At 34.1% G+C, this 20,676-nt stretch overlaps 1 protein-coding gene across 2 annotated transcripts in view; it reads left to right on the forward strand.

The window, feature by feature from the left end:
* Positions 1-20,676, forward strand: part of Glra3 (glycine receptor, alpha 3) — a 140,958-nt gene that overhangs the window by 77,574 nt on the left and 42,708 nt on the right. For both annotated transcript variants that reach the window (XM_005373530.2, XM_005373531.2), the window contains exons 4-5: positions 616-839; positions 13,022-13,104. In XM_005373530.2, the coding sequence (XP_005373587.1) occupies positions 616-839; positions 13,022-13,104 (307 nt within the window). The remainder of the gene's footprint in view (positions 1-615; positions 840-13,021; positions 13,105-20,676) is intronic.

Below are 20,676 nucleotides of genomic sequence, written 5' to 3' on the forward strand. Positions count from 1 at the left end.
ACCAGAAGAAATGACTTTAGAAAATTAACGTGAAGGTGAAAATATTTTCCTCTGCCTCTAATAAAAATCTAACATCTTATTCAGACAAAGCAAGAAAGTAAACTTTAAATGGAAGAGCAAACTATAAACATGAGACTCTCGAGTCTTCTGTGATCTTTTCTTTGGAGGTTTGTAGGTCTCCAAAGCAAACAGCTCACTGAAGACTCAAAAAAACCTTCCAACTGGAATGACTCAGGCAGTGAGTAAAGACTGTAGGGTATGTAGGCCTTGTGAGAATATCAATGGTTCCTGTTACAATTCAGACAAGTCCAAAAACAGCACAAAAGATTCTCAACATTGTTATGCTTTATTTCTTATAGTAGTTTTAGGTTCACAGCAAAACTAAGAAAAAGATACAAATATTTCCATATATTCTTTGACCCTACCTGTGAGCTGCATCCTCATTTACATACGTGCTTTACCCGTGTTGTTACAACCCGTAAACCTGGACTGATACTGTGGATCTTTGGAAAACCTTTAAAATTCTCTCTCTCCCTCCTTCTCTCCCTCCCTCCCTCCTTTTTCCTCTCTCCTTCTCCCTCTCCTTCTTTCCCTCCTCGCTCAATTCTTTCTCAGGATTACAGAGTGAATATCTTTCTTCGCCAGAAATGGAATGACCCTCGTCTTGCATATAGTGAATACCCTGATGATTCTTTAGATCTCGACCCATCCATGTTGGACTCCATTTGGAAACCTGATTTGTTCTTTGCCAATGAAAAGGGTGCCAATTTTCATGAAGTTACTACAGACAATAAACTGCTAAGAATTTTCAAAAATGGAAATGTTCTTTACTCAATAAGGTAAGTCACACTTAAAAGCTTAATTTCAGTGAAACACTATTATGAGACATTTTGTTGCTGTCTTATTTTGTTTTACTTTTCGTGAGTGTTTTGAAATACTTTTAGTAATATGTAATTGTCTTACTTGAATTTTTTTAATAAACCATTTTCCAACTATGCCAATCCATAGTAATAATCTCAATTCCCAGATCCAAGAACTATATGAGTAACTCTTGGAAACATAGTTTTTAAACAAGTGACCCAGGCAATTTCTGCTATTACTCAGGTTGGAAGAAGCCTCAAGGGAAATTGAAAGGCAACTGAGTCATACATTGGGATACATTTTTTATGTATGTATGTATATTACCTCCTTAAGCATTTATAGGTGAAAAAGTGTTCGGGTTGACTCATCTGAGTTCCATTTTACATAAATTATTTTTTAGGTATTGGCATTATTTTACATATCCTGGACTTTCTGTGATTAGCTTTTGGCATTTTGCCATAATATCCAGCTCTCATCTATTCTAATGTGCTGAAAACTGATGATATTTTGAAAAACTTTAAATCAAGAAAAGTTTTTTAAAAATTACTATAGTATGTAAAATTGGATCAAAATCAAAATGTTTAACACAATTCAAAATGTTTAACACATACACAATATCTTATATATATATGTATATGTATATATATATATATATATATATAATTATTCATCATACATTTCTCAGGAGGCCAGGCAACATTTAGAAGGGGATACAGTAATATAACAAATATCAATGCCAAAATATAAATATTAATTATAAAATTTCTTGACAATGGGACTTTAGAACTTATTCAGTTGTGGCAGTTCACTAAATATCAAATAGGTATAGAGTTAATGAGTAGTGAAATTGCTACATAACTATAGTAGTGTACTTCTTTGGGCACATCTGAAACATCTAAAGTGATTACAGTAAATATCTTCCTCAGTTATTGTCATAATTTAGTTCAGCTGTAAAAAATAAGAAGTCAGCAGCAGAATTCATGTCATCTTTCTTAGGACAGATGGAACACGCTCTATTTACAGCAAAAGGCAACTTGTTCAACCATTTATGTCACCAGTAATGTGTTTTAAACGGTTTGGGGGCCCTGGGATGTAGCTCAGTGGCACAGCGCCTGCCTGGCAGGTGCCAGGCCCTGAGTTCCATTCCCGGTACCAAATAAATAAATAAATAAATAACAAATAAACAAACAAATAAATAAGGTTTCAAGGTAGGCTTATTAGTTAGGTTTTAGGCTCATGTTCTGTTTCTCTCTTCCTCTTTTTTTTTTTTTTAACTCTTCTTCTTATCAGGAGTGAGAATAATAAATTTTTGACCTTACCTGGCTAACATCAAAGATGTTTCTCTTTTGCCAGCTTTTAGTGTAAGATACATTAATAAAGATGAAAATTTAATCTTATTACATAAGGTATTCTGAGAAGTTTTTTTGCTGAGTGGTTTTATAAATAACATTTTTTTCTGTGTCTGGTTTTTCTCTCTTCATTCCAACATAGTATGCCAGCTTTTTAGTTTTCATCTTTCATGTAGACATGTTTACTTTTAATATTCATACTGCTTCTCAGCAGTGACAGGATGATATCACTCTGCAGTAAACCGACATTTTAGTCAGATTTCTCAGAGCCAATAATACGTGTTAATATCATCTTGTGTGAGGAACAGGCAACATAAAGGGAGATTTCAGGTCCCACCACATATTAAGACCTGTATCTCATACAGATGAAAAACTAAATCGTAATACCCAGGTCTAAGCAAAAGAATACTGCAGGTTTTTGAAAAAGCAATAAAAAGTGTTGTAGTAAGGACTTGGCTTCTGGGATGGTAGAGAAGATATACATGTTTATACCATACCAAAGTAAAAGTAAAATCCATAGAAACAGTGCCTAGGACAAACCTAAGGAAACTCTCAGATGTGGACAAAGAAGGTGCTGGCTAGAGACATTGGAAAGAGAGGAACAACACAGACGTGAATTCCTAGGATTTTCTTTTCCTTCATATATTCCAGATTCTGGCAGCCTGGAAAAACCAGTAAGCACAGATTTTTTTTTAAAAGTCCCAGGAAAAGTCTTATTTCTCTAGCCAGTCTAACACTGTGTTGGGAAAGGAACAACTTAAGGGAGAAAGACTTTAAATAATTGCTCTATTTCAGTCAAATACTGCTGGAAAAAAAGTGTGACCCCCACCTCAAGTTCACACCCAGGCCTTCAGAACTCAAGTGGGAAGCCTAGGCTTCCAGGCTTGCTGAGCTGGGTTAAGGTACCCACACGTGTGCAGAGGTGCTGCCATGGAAAGGTAAAGGGACCGGCACTTTTGTCCCCACTGGCTTGTAGTGAGCCTCTCATCGACAGTGTTGGTAGGGACGATGTGGAAAGTCATCCTCATCCTACAGAAATATGGCACTCTCTCCTTCTGTTTTGGGTAGTTTCCAAGTAGTCTAGTGGAGAGTCAGGACTTTTGAACCGTCCAGCAGTAACAAGGTCTCTCTCACCCTGGTGTCAGTGGAGACCATGTGGGGAGGGAGAGTAGAAACATTTAGAGGCCCAAGAAGCCTCTCTTCTCACATATCAGTACAGAAGCTAATTAGGAAACTGATTTCTTCTACCTGGAAGTAAGAAGGTACACCCCTCCCTTGTCCTGATGGAGCAGTCAGAAAACTCCAATTAAAACGGAAAGTTTAGGTAAGTTCCAGAATTTAAGAAAATAATACAATATAAATCTGGGCTTCAATCAAAAAGACCTGGAGTTCTCAAAGTGAATGACAAAAGACAACCAACTGATGCTAGCATGAAAATGACAAAGATGTTAAGCGTTTGACAACTTTAAAGTAGCTGTGATAAAAAAGGCTTCAGTGAGTACTTACAGGTATACTTGCTACAAATAAAAAATTGGGAAGCTTCAGTAAAGAAATATAAACTATGTATTCAAACCAAATGAAAGTCGTAGAACTTAAAAATGCATTATCCAGACTACAAACTCAGTGCATGGACTCAACAGAATAATCAAGAGTACACAGGAAAAGAATGAATGAACCGTAAAATAGAATATTAACAATTACGCAGTCTCAACAACAGAGAAATCACAGATTAAGCCAATGCGGACACAGTCTCAGGGACCTGTGAGAAAACAAGAAAATATCTAACATTTGCATCCTCAGTGTCTCAGGCTGGGAGGGAAAGGGGGATGGATGAATGAAAAAGAAACAGAGAGAGAGGGAAGGAAGAAAGGAAGGTAGGAAGGAGGGAAGGTACAAAGGAAGGAAGGAAGGAAGAAGGGAGGGAGAGAGGGATAGAGGGAGGAAAAAGGGATGAAATTGGGGAAAATAATGCCTGAAATTTGTGTAAATTTTACAAATGGCCTAAATTTACAGATTAAAGAAGCTGACTTCACAAAGAGGACAACTCAGAGATATCTATACCAAGACATATAATGTATAAGCTTCAGGACACTAAACATTTCTAAAACAATTCAAAGAATAACGTTTTATTTATAGAGGGAGATAATTGACTTTTCATCAGAAACCACAGGAGCCAGATCTTTTTATCAAAAATTATGGACATCAAAAAAAAAATAATACATAGTTTTAAGGGGCTTCAATAGAGGAACTGTCTTCCTAGAATCTTATACAGAGTAAAATTATCCTTCATGAATAAAGGTAAACTTAATATATTCTTGAATAAAGGAAAACTAAGAGAATTTATCACAAAGAAACCTATCCTGCAAGTATGAATAAGAAGCTTTCTAAGCAGAAAGAAAATGATAAAACAAGAAACAGAGATAAAAAGAAGAAATCCACAAGAAAAATATGGATTAAAACCAATATGTTTTTATTCTCATCTTGACTTTTCTACATTATACTTGACAATTAAAGCCAAAATTAAAACTCTAATATGGGGGACATGAAACTAACAAATAACAAAATATTTTTATAAGTACATTAATAGAAATTAACAAGAGTAGTTAATATTTAGTGTGGTGTATGCCCTTTGTGGGAGTATGACTTGGTATTAATTGGAAAGATGATTTGTTAAGATGTGGAAAACTATTTTTACCCATCAGTTCATCAATTCTATTTTTAGAAATAAAATTTATGTATGTATTCATATTAAATACATTTATTATGACATTCACTACATCACTGAAATAGCAATCACACACAAAACCACCAGTCTTTATGTTCATTAATAGGAATGTGACTTAATACACTGATATTCTCATACCATACTCTGCATGAGATAGATCTAAATGTATTCATAAGAAACAATCTATACAATATGCTTTATATCAGATATAAGGGCAATATGTGAGATATATGAGATCGTTTAAGGGAAATATTTAATGATTTGTATTTAAATACTTTTATTTATTTAAATACAAATATTTAAGCCTAACTGCACATAAAAATTCTTGTGCAGTTGTGCATTACATAATGACATATTTGTCAATGAAAAACTACATCTATGATAGTGATCTTGTAAAATAATGAAACTGAATTTTCATTGCTTGGTGACATGGTAGTTATTATAAGATCATAGCACAATACACTACCCATGTGGTTGCAGAAATGCTGATGTAAACAATCCTATTGCAATAACAATTATATAAAAGTATAGCACTTACAATTAGGCTGAGCAGCTGTGTAGTAGACCACACTATCTAGGGATGTTTGAGTCCACTTGTGTGTGTGTTAGATAATGGGTATTTATCTATAAGTCTTATTGGAGTTGGAAAATGTCAACATGAACGTGAACTACTAAGATTTTAGTTTTTCCCTCATTGTTAAATATAGACTATAAAAGCTAAAAGACTTTTTATGTGGAGGTTCGTGTTAACAATATTTCTTCAAAACTCAAAGCAATTGACTCAGTTCTTCCTAAAGATCCATCAAATAGAATGAATCTTTTAATTAAGGAGACTGTATAATATCAAGATTGTCACTGTCCTGAAATGAACTGCTCTAGTTCATATGCATTATACGAATGATTACTAAGGAGTATTTATTATATTGAAAAGTTAAGTAATTTCACTATTATTAGTGAAATCTTGTTTCTATATTCCTTGGAAATGTTCAAGTATTTTCTGCTTTGAAACAGAGGAATAAAATTCAGCTTATGCCTGTTACAAATGATGTCATCAATTTGGAATAGCTCATATTTCTTCAAATATTTGGGGGGAAGCTCTTGAATAATTCAGAAATGCATCTTTTGTTTTTCAGTATAAATTCAGATAAAACAGATGGTCTCTCAACCTTCTAGACTTTGCTATATCCTGGCTCACAGGATCAAAGAAAAAATTCATTTTTTTGTAAGTTGTTTTTGGAAATCCCACAGGGCTTTGAAATCTTCAAATGTGTCAAATCTTCAGTTTTTTGTTAACAAAAATTGTGCTTGAAAAGAGTCTTGTTCAATTTACAAATGGAGCATCTGTGGTGTTTCATGTGAGATCTGGATTTCTTGCTTGTTTATAAAGAAAGAAACAGAACGTCCCGGTTAGGGTGACCTATTGAACTTACGTGTTCATCTGTATTTCCTCTTTAATCCCACTAAAACAATGAAATGAACTGAATAAGGGATAAAAACGGTATTAAGACAGAGGATGATGAAAGTAATGGAAAAGAAATCAACAACAGACAGACAAGTTTAGGAAGCTTGAAAATGAATGTGCTTGTGAAAACTGACCTTACACATATATCAGAAACCCAAGCCAGAGTGTGTGACTGCCAGAAGGAAAAAATAATGAACATCTTCAAACTTGCAGAAATTTCAGGCAGATAAGGCTTTTGAAAGTGGGAAAAAGCTTTACGGGAAAAAAAATTGATTTAATCTTTATAACAGTGAATCCTCTGTTCCAGATCTCCTTGCCCCTGCTCTGCAAACCAACAGCTTCCTTTTTGCCTTCTGACTGGGGCACAAAATTTCAAAAGATTCCACCCAGAACCTCAGGAGCCAGGAATCTCAGCACAATTGGTGCCTGTCATGAGACATTATAGGAAGGAAAAGAAGATGACAGGAAGCCTGCACATGAAATGGTCACAGGTCTTAGTAACTCTCCAACGACAAAAGCCAAACCTAAACTTCCGTTGAGCAGCAGGCAGAAGAATGTATCTCTGGAGAAAGAATCGAACTTGCCCAAGAAAAAAAGATCTATGGATGCTGACAACTGAGGAAGATTTATTATCATCTCATCCTATAGTTAAGACCATTATTCAACAAATATCTACTGCAAATTGAGATCCGGTGTTTAGTGCCTCATTCTTATAAACAGACATTTGAGGAAACTCTATCATTCTTTTAAAGCAAAGATCAAAAAAGCACAATAAAGAAGAAAAGAAAAGATAAACAAAAATAAAATGTAAAAACAATAAAGCATGAATCAAGAAAATACAGTAAAAAGCGATAAGAAAAACCTCTGGACAACTGAGATAATTGAATTGCATGCACAAAATAAAATACTTTTACACAAGAAAAAACCTATACATTCATAGTGCTGTATGTTAAGAACAAGTAGTGATAAAAAAAAATCTGCAGAAATTTTGCAAGATAAAGTGGAGAAATCACCCAGAAAGTAGAATCAAAATGCAAAGAAATGAGTAATTTGAGAAAAAGCATATAAAAATTAGAATATTAATCATAAGTCCACTTAATATCTGGAAAATAAGAGCAGAAAAAAGTGAAAGTTACAAAGCAAAATTGGAGGGGGGAATATGTAGTTCAATGGTAGAGTTCCTGCATATCATGGGTGAGGCCCTGAGTTTAAACCCAAGCACCACAACAATAAAATAAATAAATCCTGGAACTGACTAATTTCCTGCTGTGCTTAGCTATTGAAAAGGATTTCACAGCTTTGATAGAGCACTGAGTTTGAAGTGCTTGTACGAATATACACGCTGAGACACTTATTAATATGCTAAGGAAAAGAAAATACCATATAAAAGCAATAATTATAGCAAACTACCAAGCTCAGCTATGAATAATTACATATTCCTAACATGTAAACAATCAGTATTTGTTTAACCATGAATATTTGCATAATAATTTGAGAACTGAGGAAGAGCTAATGATGTATTGAATACGGTATAAGGAAAATGGGTTTTTATACTTCCCCCACAGGAAACTAATGGACAATTTCACATGCTTTAAAAGCTAAACATGGTATTACAACAACTTACGTCTACAATCTTGAATGATAGACAAACAGCTAAAGTAGAGCTACTGCTGAGGAGCTACAACTGGGGGTGGTGATGAGTATAACAAACATACAATTGTTTTTAATTGTTTTATTGAACTGCTTTACCTTGTAAATTGTAATGATAATTTTAAATAAATTAGTTTTCAAATAAGAGCTTTTGAGGCAGACACATGACTCCAGATTCTCGAGTGTGGCAGCTTATTATCTTAGCTGTAAAGTCAGCCTGTGACTATTCACAGATGCTAACAGAAGGCGCGAGGCTCCTTCTGAGTCGGAGACAAAGGATTCCATTATTCTCTGGAAGTAAACAGCAGGAATATGAACATATTGTCTTATTTCTCGCTTGTCCTCAAGTCTCCTAGGAACAACACAACGGACTGCGGTGGATGTATCGTACTATAGAACACGGGGTCTGGAGAACCCACTACTTTAAATCATGCTTCTCTCTGTCCAAGTGCACAGTATTGTCTCATCTCTAGAAACTGGCACCTGAATAAACCATCCTAAGAAATAGCTCAGAGGGAAGGGAGAGAAAGGGAATGAAAAAAAGATCTGTCCTGTACAAGTATCAATTTCCCAGAGGGAATGTAATCATTATATTCCTTCACGTACTTAGAGAAAACTTGGGGGAAAATGCCTCAGGCAAAGCAATAAGATGGTCTTTATAGTCTTGCTACCCAGCAAAAGGCGGAGAAGAACAAGAAACCCAAAGAAGACTGGATCTCCCACCCCAGATCCAGGCTCTGCTAGTTACCAGCTTTGATCTGGGGAAAGTCTACTTCTGCAAAGCTCATTTTTCCAGTATGTGTAATATGATAATAGTAATTACCTTGAACTGAAATAGTGAATGTAAAAACACTCGGCATGGTGCTAGGCATACAGTACACCTTAGATTGCTATTTTTTTCTTTCTAAAAAAGCCATATACATTCTAATGTTTCCCATAAATCAGCACTAAATGGGCTCTTACAAGTTTCTACTTTCATTTTGAGGACCCTCACTTCTAAAATGGAGATGAAAATATAATCATCATAACATCACAGAAGCGCATTATAGGTAGTTACATATGATATATTCCTTACTTTCCTGGTATAACTAATACTTACAACTTTCTAGTACAGAAGCATTATTCCTTTAAAAATAAAATAGAAGAAAGTTTGTGTTAAAGATATTATGCACAGCAACTTGTCAAAGACTATAGTATAATTCTAATTTTATTTAACCTAAATATAATCATTTTTCTGAAATTTGATTTTACAAAACAAAGTTTATTTGTGTACTGTGCTTCAATGTTTGAATGCTGACAGACAGTAATATTTAACACAGAAAATCAAATTATTTCAGAAGACACTTAAAAAATTCTGTTCAGTTAAGGGAAATTAATTTGCATTGCTATAACATACATGTTGTAAAGCAGATTTGGCATGTAAGTAATTGTATGTTTTCTGAAGGACAATAAGTTCACTCATTTCAGCTTTCTGAAGACTGTCATTGATACTGGCACCTGAATAAACCATCTTAAGAAATAGCTCAGAGGGAAGGGAGAGAAAGGGAATGAAAAAAAGATCTGTCCTGTACAAGTATCAATTTCCCAGATTGCTTTGGTAATATATTTGGGCTGATAATATTTATGTTTTTCTTCAAGGACTCCAGAATTAGTCCATAGAAATGAATCCTAATCTCCCTACTAGTTTTCTAACAATCTATTCTCTTCTAAGAAGTATTTATTAATTATAAAATAATCTACAATAAAATACCAAATTGTGGGCCAGGGATATAGCTCAATGGCTCAGCACCTGCCTGGTAAGCACAAGGTCCTGAGTTCAATTCCTGATACCAAAATAAATAAATAAATAAATAAATAAATAAATAAATAAATGAGAAATAACAAATTGCTCAAATATATAAAATGTTAGGGAAATTTTTGCCTTTTCTATAATTTAATTACATTTCTCTAATTCTGTTTGGAAAAATTATATATGATTTAACTCAAATTTAATAACAAGTGATATATACATTGTACCATTATTTGTACTGTAGAAATACACAAAAGTACAAAATTTAAAATGTAATTAATTTCAGAAACTGTTTTCCTGAAAAATGTTCCAATCTTTTGAGAGGGGCCATGTTTACAGATTAAGAGCATAGACTCTAGAACTATACCCCCAGGTTTGAAAATTCTTCTCTACTAATTTCTATACTGTAATGTGAAAGGGTTATTTAATTTCTAACTTTTTTCTTGTATAAAATAAGGTAATATTGTTTATCTGTCTTATAAATTTGTAGTGTAGAATAAATGAGTTATCACAAATAAAGTATTTGAAATGGTGTGTACTACGACAAAGTGAAAACTATAGTGTTACTTACTCTGCTATTATAGAAAGTGTGTCAAAATTGATTCAGTATTAGTCAGCACACTATTATCTTTATAATACCTAATTTAGAAACATTAGAAATGTTCTAATTTAGTATGATGACTTTTAATTTCTTAAAAAGTCTATAATGGAATTAGAACATATTTTTTAATTCAATTAGTGCTTGAGATGCATATCAGACTATGAGAAATGCTTTCTTTTCAATGCAATAATGAAATTTTAATAATGTCAACTGTCACACTAGATGATATTCAGCTTTTTAAACATTACTACTTCACTCAGCCAAGACTTCTCAAGGGAAAATAAGAAACGCCACAACCTGCTTATGTGTCTTGTCTCAGAAAGAGAACTTAGTGTCCTTTCACAAGAAAATATTCATTTCCAAAACAGTAAAATATGAGTAACTGTCTCTTGTTTTCTTTTGATGTAGTCAAAACATATCTTTAATTTATATGTAATGTTTTGATGAAGAAATTCAGTATCACACCCACCAAGCTGACATATCTTTAATTAATATTTTGTTAAAGAAGCAATTGCATGGTATCTTCAAAAAAAGAAAACTCCATAAAGAGAGTTTTTTAGGATATGATTTATGATGGGAGTTCTACAAACCCTGTTTTTCCTTTAAAAATAATTCCTTTCAAGTGCTGTTTTTTTTTTTGTTGTTGTTGTTTTAAGGCATTATATAATGGCTCTCAATTTATGCCAGAAACTTAGCCAGGGTATGAATTTGACATCACATGCATGATGAGAGTGTGGAAAAGATTCTCAGAATTCTATTTACTTTCATACAAAAGGTCAGAAAAGCAGTGTTTAAAACTGACTGGCTGAAAGCATTGGATATTTGGAAAATTGTGTGAATATTTCAAAATATATGTGCACATATTCCTCTAATAAATCCTTTATGAGGTTGAGAACATAGTGTTCATATAATTTTACAGTTGTTTTTTAAATAAAACTTTGTAAACATGCACAGTTGCTCAAAGGATGGCTTAAACTGTATGAACCAGGAAAAAAAAAACCAAAGTTTGAATATTGAACTCTATGAATTGTATGTCACAGACTCTGACTCAAATGAATTAGCAAATGATCCTCCAGGGACTCCTTAAAATTCAGCAGCTCCTTATGTCTGTCTATTTATGTCTCTCAAGCTATGTTAATTAGACCTAAGTGTCCAAAATATTCACGGTAGAATACACATCACTATAACTTTATGTCTATGGTCGACATAAAAATGGCACTTTGAAGAATGTAGTTCTATTGAGTAGAAGTAGTGGTTATTTTTTCTTAAAGCTTACTTAGTTCTTCTGTATGATTTCATTCTTTCTTCTTTAGAATTTGGGGGCGAAGAAATCGAGGGAGTGTAGGAGCTTCAGAATGCACTAGTAATCATTAGTAGCTAATATTTATTGATTATTTCCTGTGTGTCAAGCACTTGTCTAAGCATGTTATACATTTCAGTGCATGCCTTGCTCCCAGCAACTCTGCAGGGAGTACTGTTATTAACTAAATTTTACAGATAAGAAGACCATGCCTGAGGTCATAAAATTTAGCAAAACTAATCCACCTGAGGTACTTACTAACTGAATTTCATTGGGAATGCTTTCAATAAAAGAGGCCAGGAGGCTGTCTAGAGAGTTCTCAGCAAAGAACTTCAGTTGAAGAACGTTGGATCTGGTCTCTCTCTCTCTCCCTCCCTCCCCGCTTTCTCTCTCATTTTCCCTCTCCTCTCCCCACTCTCCAGAGCACATTTTGGCAATACACTTAATACACATTTCTAATAAAAAGTATTTGAAGTGTGATGAGTTATCTGCAATACCAGCATACAGATACTCTCCCAAAGTGGGGGAAGAGCTTTTGCAATGGGCAGACGGGTGGTGTCTGCCGTCCGGGTTATGCTGTGTATGAGCAAAATCGGAAGTGAGTTTGATCAGCGTGGAATCATGTCACAGGTACTAGTGGGTTTATTTCCTGACCCTGAGAAGACCTAGTGAACTGTCCTGCTCTTACAGCAGAGAACTGGGCTCCACTGACTAAAGTTTCAAGTTCTCCAAGTTCAGTCCAGTAAAGACTGCTGGATATTCAGTGACAACTTCCTCCGTTACTTAGAAAAATGACGGGAAGTTGTCATACAGGATTTCTTCTCCGCACCCTGCCGTCCTACATTTAGAGCTCCAATTCCCTTTCTGTATTTTCCTCTTAAATATTCTATTAATGTGATTTAGGGGAAAATTCAGCTTTTAACATTTGTCATTAATTTTATAGAAACCATCTCAAACTGTCTCTTTTAACTGTTTTTTTTTCTTTTAACTGGCTCTTGCAGAAATACTGAGCTCCTCTCTGACACTCATAGTCCTGTCTAACGGAATTTAAAAATAAGTTAAGTGATCAGATGGATAAATAGATACTATCCTCTATGTACCCTCCAAAACCCCCCCTAGATTTATATATGAATATATAGCTATTTCACCATATCTAAATCAGAGAAAATTTCATCTGAGTAGATGTCAGTCACTAACCAAAGCAACATTGTTTTCTCTAAGCAACTGAGCATTAATATGGTGTCATTAATTTTCTTTAAAAATAATTACTTTGAATTCTTTCAGATTAACGTTAACACTTTCCTGCCCAATGGATCTTAAGAATTTTCCAATGGATGTGCAAACCTGTATAATGCAATTGGAAAGCTGTAAGTATGAAAAACTTACATTTTCTGAATACTTTTTAAATATGCTAAATAGAAGAATTGATGATGATTTATTTTACAATTTTTGCTCATATATTTACTAAATGGGTGTGTACTCTTTTAATGAATACTTAAGGTAATAAAATGAACGCATGCACTGTATACTGTGGAAAGCAAATCAAGAAACAAAAATAACAGCTTTTAAATTCAAAATAAAGTATATGTCTCTATACACATCATCAAGACTAAAAAGACAGTGATAATTTTTTTTAAAACTACCATTTATTTCTTGAGTCCCTACTATAGGTCAGACAGCTGTACAAGATATAAGGGGCAGTAAAATATATATGGTGACTAGTTGAATTTTAAAGAATATTACAGTAAAAGATATATTGCTTTTAACCACCCTGAAAATTCTCCTGGTAGCTATCAAGCACGTCCTACCATTCTAACCATTTCATGAAGCACTTCTGGAAATCCTCCTTTGTATGTTTGCAATGTGTGGTCAAAAATACTGTGAATGCTACTGCTGAGCACCATCCAATGGACAGGCAAGGTTGTCAAAACATTATGGGGCCCTCTTCCGCCTCATTCACCGGATCTGACACTGTGCAACTTCTGGCTCTTCCCTGAAGTCAAAACAACTTTTCATAGATGTGTAATTTCTTATATTCACAACAAAGGTGTGAAAATGGTCAGTCAGAATTATGCAGTATTGTGGTCCATATCAGAGTGGTGGTAACAAATCATCTGGCTCCAAGTATGATGCTTCCGCTAGCTAGTATTTATGATGTTGTCACTCTGCTGGATACACTGTGTCATCACAGGAAAATGCGCACCTTTCACACTTTATCAGAAATTCATCCACTCATTTATGTGCCCCTCTGAACACCTTCTTTGAGAGGGAATCCATACCTATCACTGAGTTTTGTTCTTACAAATGAAAATTTCCAGATGCATGCATTTCTCCAAAACATGTCCATAAAAAAAGCCTAAATTGATGAGTCAATGTTTAATCCCATGAAAAATATGATAGTTATACAATTTTTTTTTCTTGGAGCATTGTATAAAAAATATTTTAAAATCTGCTAGACATCTTTGAGTAAAATGTGAAGAGGGATCTTCAGACTTCAGGTCCGAGACAGGCCTGCAGTGCAGGGAGATGCCACTAGATGGCGGGCCTACCTTGTGGGGGGAACACGACCCACTCCACCATTCCCTGTCACATAGGGTTTTCATAGAGGAAATAGAAATACCTATTTCTCTGATATAACTCCTGCTTATAAAATGTACATGGTTTGTCTTTATAAGTAGTTCTTAAATAGGAAATATGGACATGAATAAAACACTAAAGTAAATGAGAGAAAAATAAAATAACTTAAAATTGGGAGAGCTACTTAGCAATAAAGGGGAAAAGAAATGAAAGATTCCTGGCAATACAGACTTTCAGTTGTACCACAAAGCAAGGCAATTGGAGAACAGGGTGGTTGGGTATCTTGGTTGCAATGCTAGTGTATAGAGGAAAGTCAAACCAAAATAAAACACACCCACAGCAGTCTCCTGGTACGCCCTAATTACTAAGCCAGTGATGCTGAGTGCTATTCAATAGGCAGAGATGAACTGTTCAAGACTTTAAGAAGAACAAAACTGGTCAATGCTGTGACTCTTAAAGATTAATTTACCAGTGCATTAAGATTATTTAAGAAGCTTTTGTAATATTCTAGCAAAAAGACTAGAAACAGATAAAGTGGAATGATGTAGAAAGTAGAAGTTACAAAGATGTTAATACACAATTGTTCTGTAGGCACTAACTGACTCTTGCTTTTAGCAATGACAACAATTGATTATGTCATACACCAGAAAAGAAGATTCCATAAATTTCTATCAACTGATGAAGCCTTGGTGTTTAATAAATGCTTTACATTTGAACCCCAATTTTGGTGTGTAATTGTCACTTGGGACAAATGATATTGAGTGAACTTTGTAGTGAATAGCAAACTCACTACTACACAATCACCAATTTTCCTACTGAGGATGACTTCTAGTGGTTTACTGAACTTCAGATTCCACTGCATGGTTCTTTGTAACTTTGTGAAGGAGAACATAAGGCTCTCTTTTCCAAAGACAAAATGTGTTAGCATCAAGGTTTCATCTGTAAATGCATTTATAAATTATTTATGTTAACACACGAGAAATAACTATTCTATGAGTGAACAAAGCACAGCTACATTGCCACTTACATTATGCCCTCAGAGGAATTTACAAGCCCGTACACAGCAAGAGGGCTAAGGAAAAAACTCAATATTTAATTTTCAGCTTTTCATTTAGAGTTTAAGGAATATTTATAAACTGACAGTTTTTCCTATTTGAAATGGGACATGTACTATTTCTTAAGCATGGAAAATTTATTAGACCATCTATTACAGGCATATGATTGAGTCAAAGATAACATAGGACACTTAAACTATGATCACTCCATAAAGGGTCTACTTCTGTAGCTCATATCAAAAGACGATGATAGATTAGGTAGGCAGATAGATTATAGATAGACAGATAGATAAATGATAGATAGATAGATGCATAATAAAAGGAAAGCATCACCAACATGTAAAATTTAAAGAAAGTTTTATCATTTAGCATTAAAAACAAAACATTTGGGCCTGGGGATTTAGCTCAGCGGCACAGCGCCTGCCTGGCAAGCGCAAAGTTGTGAGTTCGATTCCCGGTACTGGAAGAAAAAACAAAAACAAAATCCAAAAAAAAACATTTAAGGGAGTCATTAAATAGCTATTATACTATTTTCCACAAAGAATATCTAAATCCCTAATATTATCCTCCAAAATGGGGGCTGGAGAACTTAAAAGGATAACCTTGCAAAAAATACCAACAAAAATTTTAGAAAGATTTTGAAATATAGTTTAATGAATTTTTTGTATAGAAATAAGCTAAAGACAGGAGATATTTTTTGTGGTGGTTTTGGAACATAAATAGTGAAGATAGATGGAAAATTTTTATTATTTACTTTTCCAGCTGTATTTCAAAACCAGGCCTGACATTACATAGACCAGATACTCTGAAATTTATGCTCACTTTAACTAAGGCAAAAGATAGGGTTGGTGATGATTTTTCACTCTTATTTCCTAATATTCTGTACTGTTATCCAAACTCTTTCATAATTTAAATGTTTTGGTATTCAAAATAATATTGTGTTTTTTGTTGCCTAGTCTGAGGTACATATGGTTGTCATTTTCTAAGTCTTTGTTACTAAAGTCCTTGTCACTGCAACTTTGCTAAGAAAATGGAGTTCTCACAACAAAAATATTCTCTGCTGAACTGTGTACTTATAAAATAAATCCTCCTAAAGTATTAAATATTCCATTCTGCATCAAACCAATGACCAATGTCTTCTAATCTGTCTACATCTTCGTAGGTTGAATTTTTCTGATTATCAGACATTTCAACTGTATGACAATATAGTAAAATTATGACAGAGTTGCCAATCTTATAAAAGACATCACAATAGTTTTATATCTATTACATAGAGTACTTGATTTAGTCCTCCCCACAATATAATGAATTGGGTTTTATTTCTGTTTCAAAAATCACCAAATAAGGCTTAGAGGTTAAACAACTGTGTCAAGATCACACAACTGTAAAGTGGACAGAGGAAACTGTTATGAATTAATAGTTTGCAAACTTATTGCACAAGCATCAGTCATCTTTAAATTTATCTGACAAATTTCAAGAATTTATGTATAGTAACTATGGCACTTTACAATTATTTCTACAAGTTAAGTATATCCAGTACTTCGAGTTGCTTTCCTTTATGTAAAGATCAGAGTTACCTTCTTTGCCAGTTTCCCCTCACCTCTCTGTCTTTGTACATATTAAAACTGGCCTAAACTGAGACCACCAAACTAGGCCTATCTCCCCCTTAGTGGCCACGCCATTCATTCTGTAACTATTGCAGTCAATATTACAGGCAGTTGCAAAGCACTCTTTACCCAGGCTACATGTAGTTTGGTCTGTACTACAACTAAGTTCTGCGTTGCCCTGCCGCATTTATCGAATTGGTTCCCTTGAATAAATAGCAGGTACTTTATTTTATTTTATTATTTATTTACTTTAATATCAAGTGTTTTATCTCTTTGCCCAGTAAAATATTATCCTGTTAGGTTTATTTCATAATTCTACTTTCATGATACATATTTCCCCTGATTATTCATCAAGGGAATTTGACAACATGCAATTACACATTCTTCCAAAGGGCAGCTCTTGGGAGATCGCTATGATACACCAGAGAAATTCCTGTTTTATAATACTGAAAATATGATCAGCAGTTGCTATGCCTGTCACCTACAAATCATCACTGAAACAGTCATCAATGATTGTTGATCATCAAGTTATTTTGACATCTTTCTCATAAGCATAGCAGTAGAACTAATCAAATATCTTGTTGAAAACACTACTTGCACTGTCATTTAATATGCTGGCAGAGTTGCAAGTGAGATCATGACATAATAATTCAACGGCATATGGCATGACTTTTTCTTCATGACCCTAATGGGAGCTCCTGTAGATCACTGCTTCCTCCTGTTTTACTTGTTCACAGACAAAATTTATTCTAGCATTGTGTGCATTTATTGTTTGGCTTTGTTGTTTCTAACTCACAGAATCTACCTGTTAGTGATTGAATGTATTCTCAGGTAATCTTTTAATAGCTTTTCAGTTCTTTATCAACCAGTTAAGATTCTGTTTTGCTTCAGCAGTCTAATATATAAAATATCTTCATGTCCTATAACTTTACTTTTCTCCAGAGAGAAAGTGGGGATTAAAAAGTTAAGATTTCTCTTCTTGTCCCCACTGCTCCTATCCTTTCCTTTTACTTATAGAATCAATTGATCCCTTTCTTGTTTGTATTTTCAATTTTAGTGTGAGTAAAATTATATGTATGGCCTCAATGCATTCAGAAAATGCTTTAAAAATTATTTTGGATGTTCTGTTTGGCTTATTTAACAGCAAATAACATCTACCTATTTATTTCAACAATGCATTTTATTGTCTAAAATGCATTTCCTGCAGATTCATGCATAAGTGGACACTTCGTGCCCTTCTACAGGGCTGTTTTGATCATCTCCTCACAATTAGCTGCCTGTACCCTGCTGCTTCCTACTCCATTATTATATATTTCCTTCACAGCACATATTACTGTCTGAACTCGCAGTTTAATTTTTCTGTTTACATTTTTATTGCCTGTCCCACCCCCACTTACTTATATTTTCTCTCTGGCTTACCATTTGTCATCACTAGAAGAGCTGGTGAAAGTTAAGATAGTGCTCTCATTTTTTTCCTGTTAAATACAGTAAATATTATGGGCATTTCTTTTACAACAAGGTTAATATGGTCCAATTGTGATCATAATAAACCTGAAGATTCATTAAAGAGAACATCAGTGTGGCTGCCCCAAAATCTCTTTCCTTGGAGTAACTGGGCACGTGCCCATGGCAAACCCATAGACTTTCTAAGGTTCTACTTTCACCTCCGTGTGATGCCCCAGGGTGAAGTCACAGTAGTCCCTTAACCTATGCTGTGCATCGGCAGCTCCTATATTAAAGAAGGAATCCAGGAAAATGCCTTCAGTCTCTCCATAGGAAGCTATATAAACTGTGTAAACACATTAAATTTCAGAGGCTGAATTGTCTCTTTTGTAAGACAAGTGAGCTACGTTAGATGCAAGCAAAGGTCACCTCAACTCTAAGAATCCATAAATTATTTAAATACACTACATCAAAAGTCTGATGTGTTAATTTAAAAACATAGCTTCCAGAAATCATGAAAGATCCACAGAAAGGATCTAGAGAGAAACAAACTCAAATTAGTAAACAAAAACAATATTAATTATCTATAATAATAATAAAAAATAAAACCACTCAAACTAGAAAACAACAAAATGAAAAAGAAGAAAAATATATGAATAAGAGTTTGGGGATAATTATTTTTAAAGAAAAAGGCACAAAGTGTGGTGGAAGAGTTGTATTAATAAATAAGTGAAGTATATATTAGAAGTTTTTTAAGAGGTCAAAACCCAGGAATTATGAATCACAATGGAGGCTAGGGTTGTTTCCATTTTGCCTGTCCCTGTGAGGCAGGCATGTTCATAGACCCCTATAATTGATTCTTATTGGCTGTGATAGGCATCCCTCTCACATCCTCAGAGATGAGGAAGTCTCTACAACATTTGGAGAATGGCTTGTCAAATTGATGAGCACTCAAAAATCCCAAGAGGCTTGTTTCTTCTAGTCCTCAGTCCCTAGAAATTTATAGATTTCTTTGAGTTTTGGGTGGGGGAAAAAGCAAAATCTAGATGCAGATCTAGGGAGTGCATTTGACAGAAATAAGGGATAATCATACCCAGGCCTGTTAAAACTTTCTTTCTAAAATAATTTTTATTAGTAAATATTTGGAATACATTCATCATGGGGAGTTGGTAATATACATACAGTATTTTGTTCCTTGTACTTATCCTTCTCCTCCCCTCTACCCCTCTGTATCGCGGGGTCTCTTTCCCATCTCCTGTTTTATGTCAGGTATTTTTTGCTTTGCACTTACCCCTCTGTATCGCTGGGTCTCTTTCCCATCTCCTGTTTTATCTTGGGTATTTTTTGCTTTGCACTTTAAATAATTAATACTTTTGGTTTTTCATGTGATATTTAACTGTGTCTGATTTGTGTCACTCAGCATATGGTCTCAATGCACATCCATGTTCCTATAAATGACTCAAATTTATCCTCTATAACTGAGTAGTACTCCATTATGTATATATACCAAAGAATTGTTGATTTAAAAGAATTATAATTTGTGAGTCATAAATATGAGGTTTTTTGCAATGTTTTATGTGTAAATATGATACAATCATACCATAAGTAGAATTTACAATATTTTCTAAGAATGATGTTTTCTAAGTCAAGTAATAACCTCACAAATTTTCTCATCATAGCTATTTTGGAAATGATGAAACATTAGTGAGGATTTAGGAAACAGAAAATGGGAGAAAAAAACTTCCCTGGATGTATTTGACATAGCCATCTGTAAAAAGCGAAAGATTTATAGGTTCTGAAGAGAAACCAGAGTAGGGCATAGTTATCTGTGATTACATTTCTTCTCTCAACCTAATTACAATCACTGCTTCCCTAATCTCCACAAAAAATATTTATGACATATGGGTCAAATGCAAAATCTCTGCTGGGGGCTGGGAATTTAGCTCAGTGGCAAAGCTCCTGCCTGGCAAGTGCAAGGTCATGAGTTCGATTGCTGGTACCGAAAGAAAAAACAAAAAACAAAACAAAAAAAACCCAACAGGATTAGGTTTTCATATTTACGTGAAATCAGCATATAATTATCAGTTTATGAGTTAGAACACATAAAAATATCCTGGAAATGTAACTTACAACACAATTGGATGATTTAATGAAAATGATGTTACATATTTAACATATGTCATTAAAATGATACAAATATAACTTAAACTGAGTACAGGTTTGAACTTGTTCATCTTTTTTTTTTTTTTTTTTTTTT

This window comes from Chinchilla lanigera, unplaced genomic scaffold (assembly GCF_000276665.1).
Source record: "Chinchilla lanigera isolate Chin_1 unplaced genomic scaffold, ChiLan1.0 scaffold00002, whole genome shotgun sequence".
Lineage (NCBI taxonomy): Eukaryota > Metazoa > Chordata > Mammalia > Rodentia > Chinchillidae > Chinchilla > Chinchilla lanigera.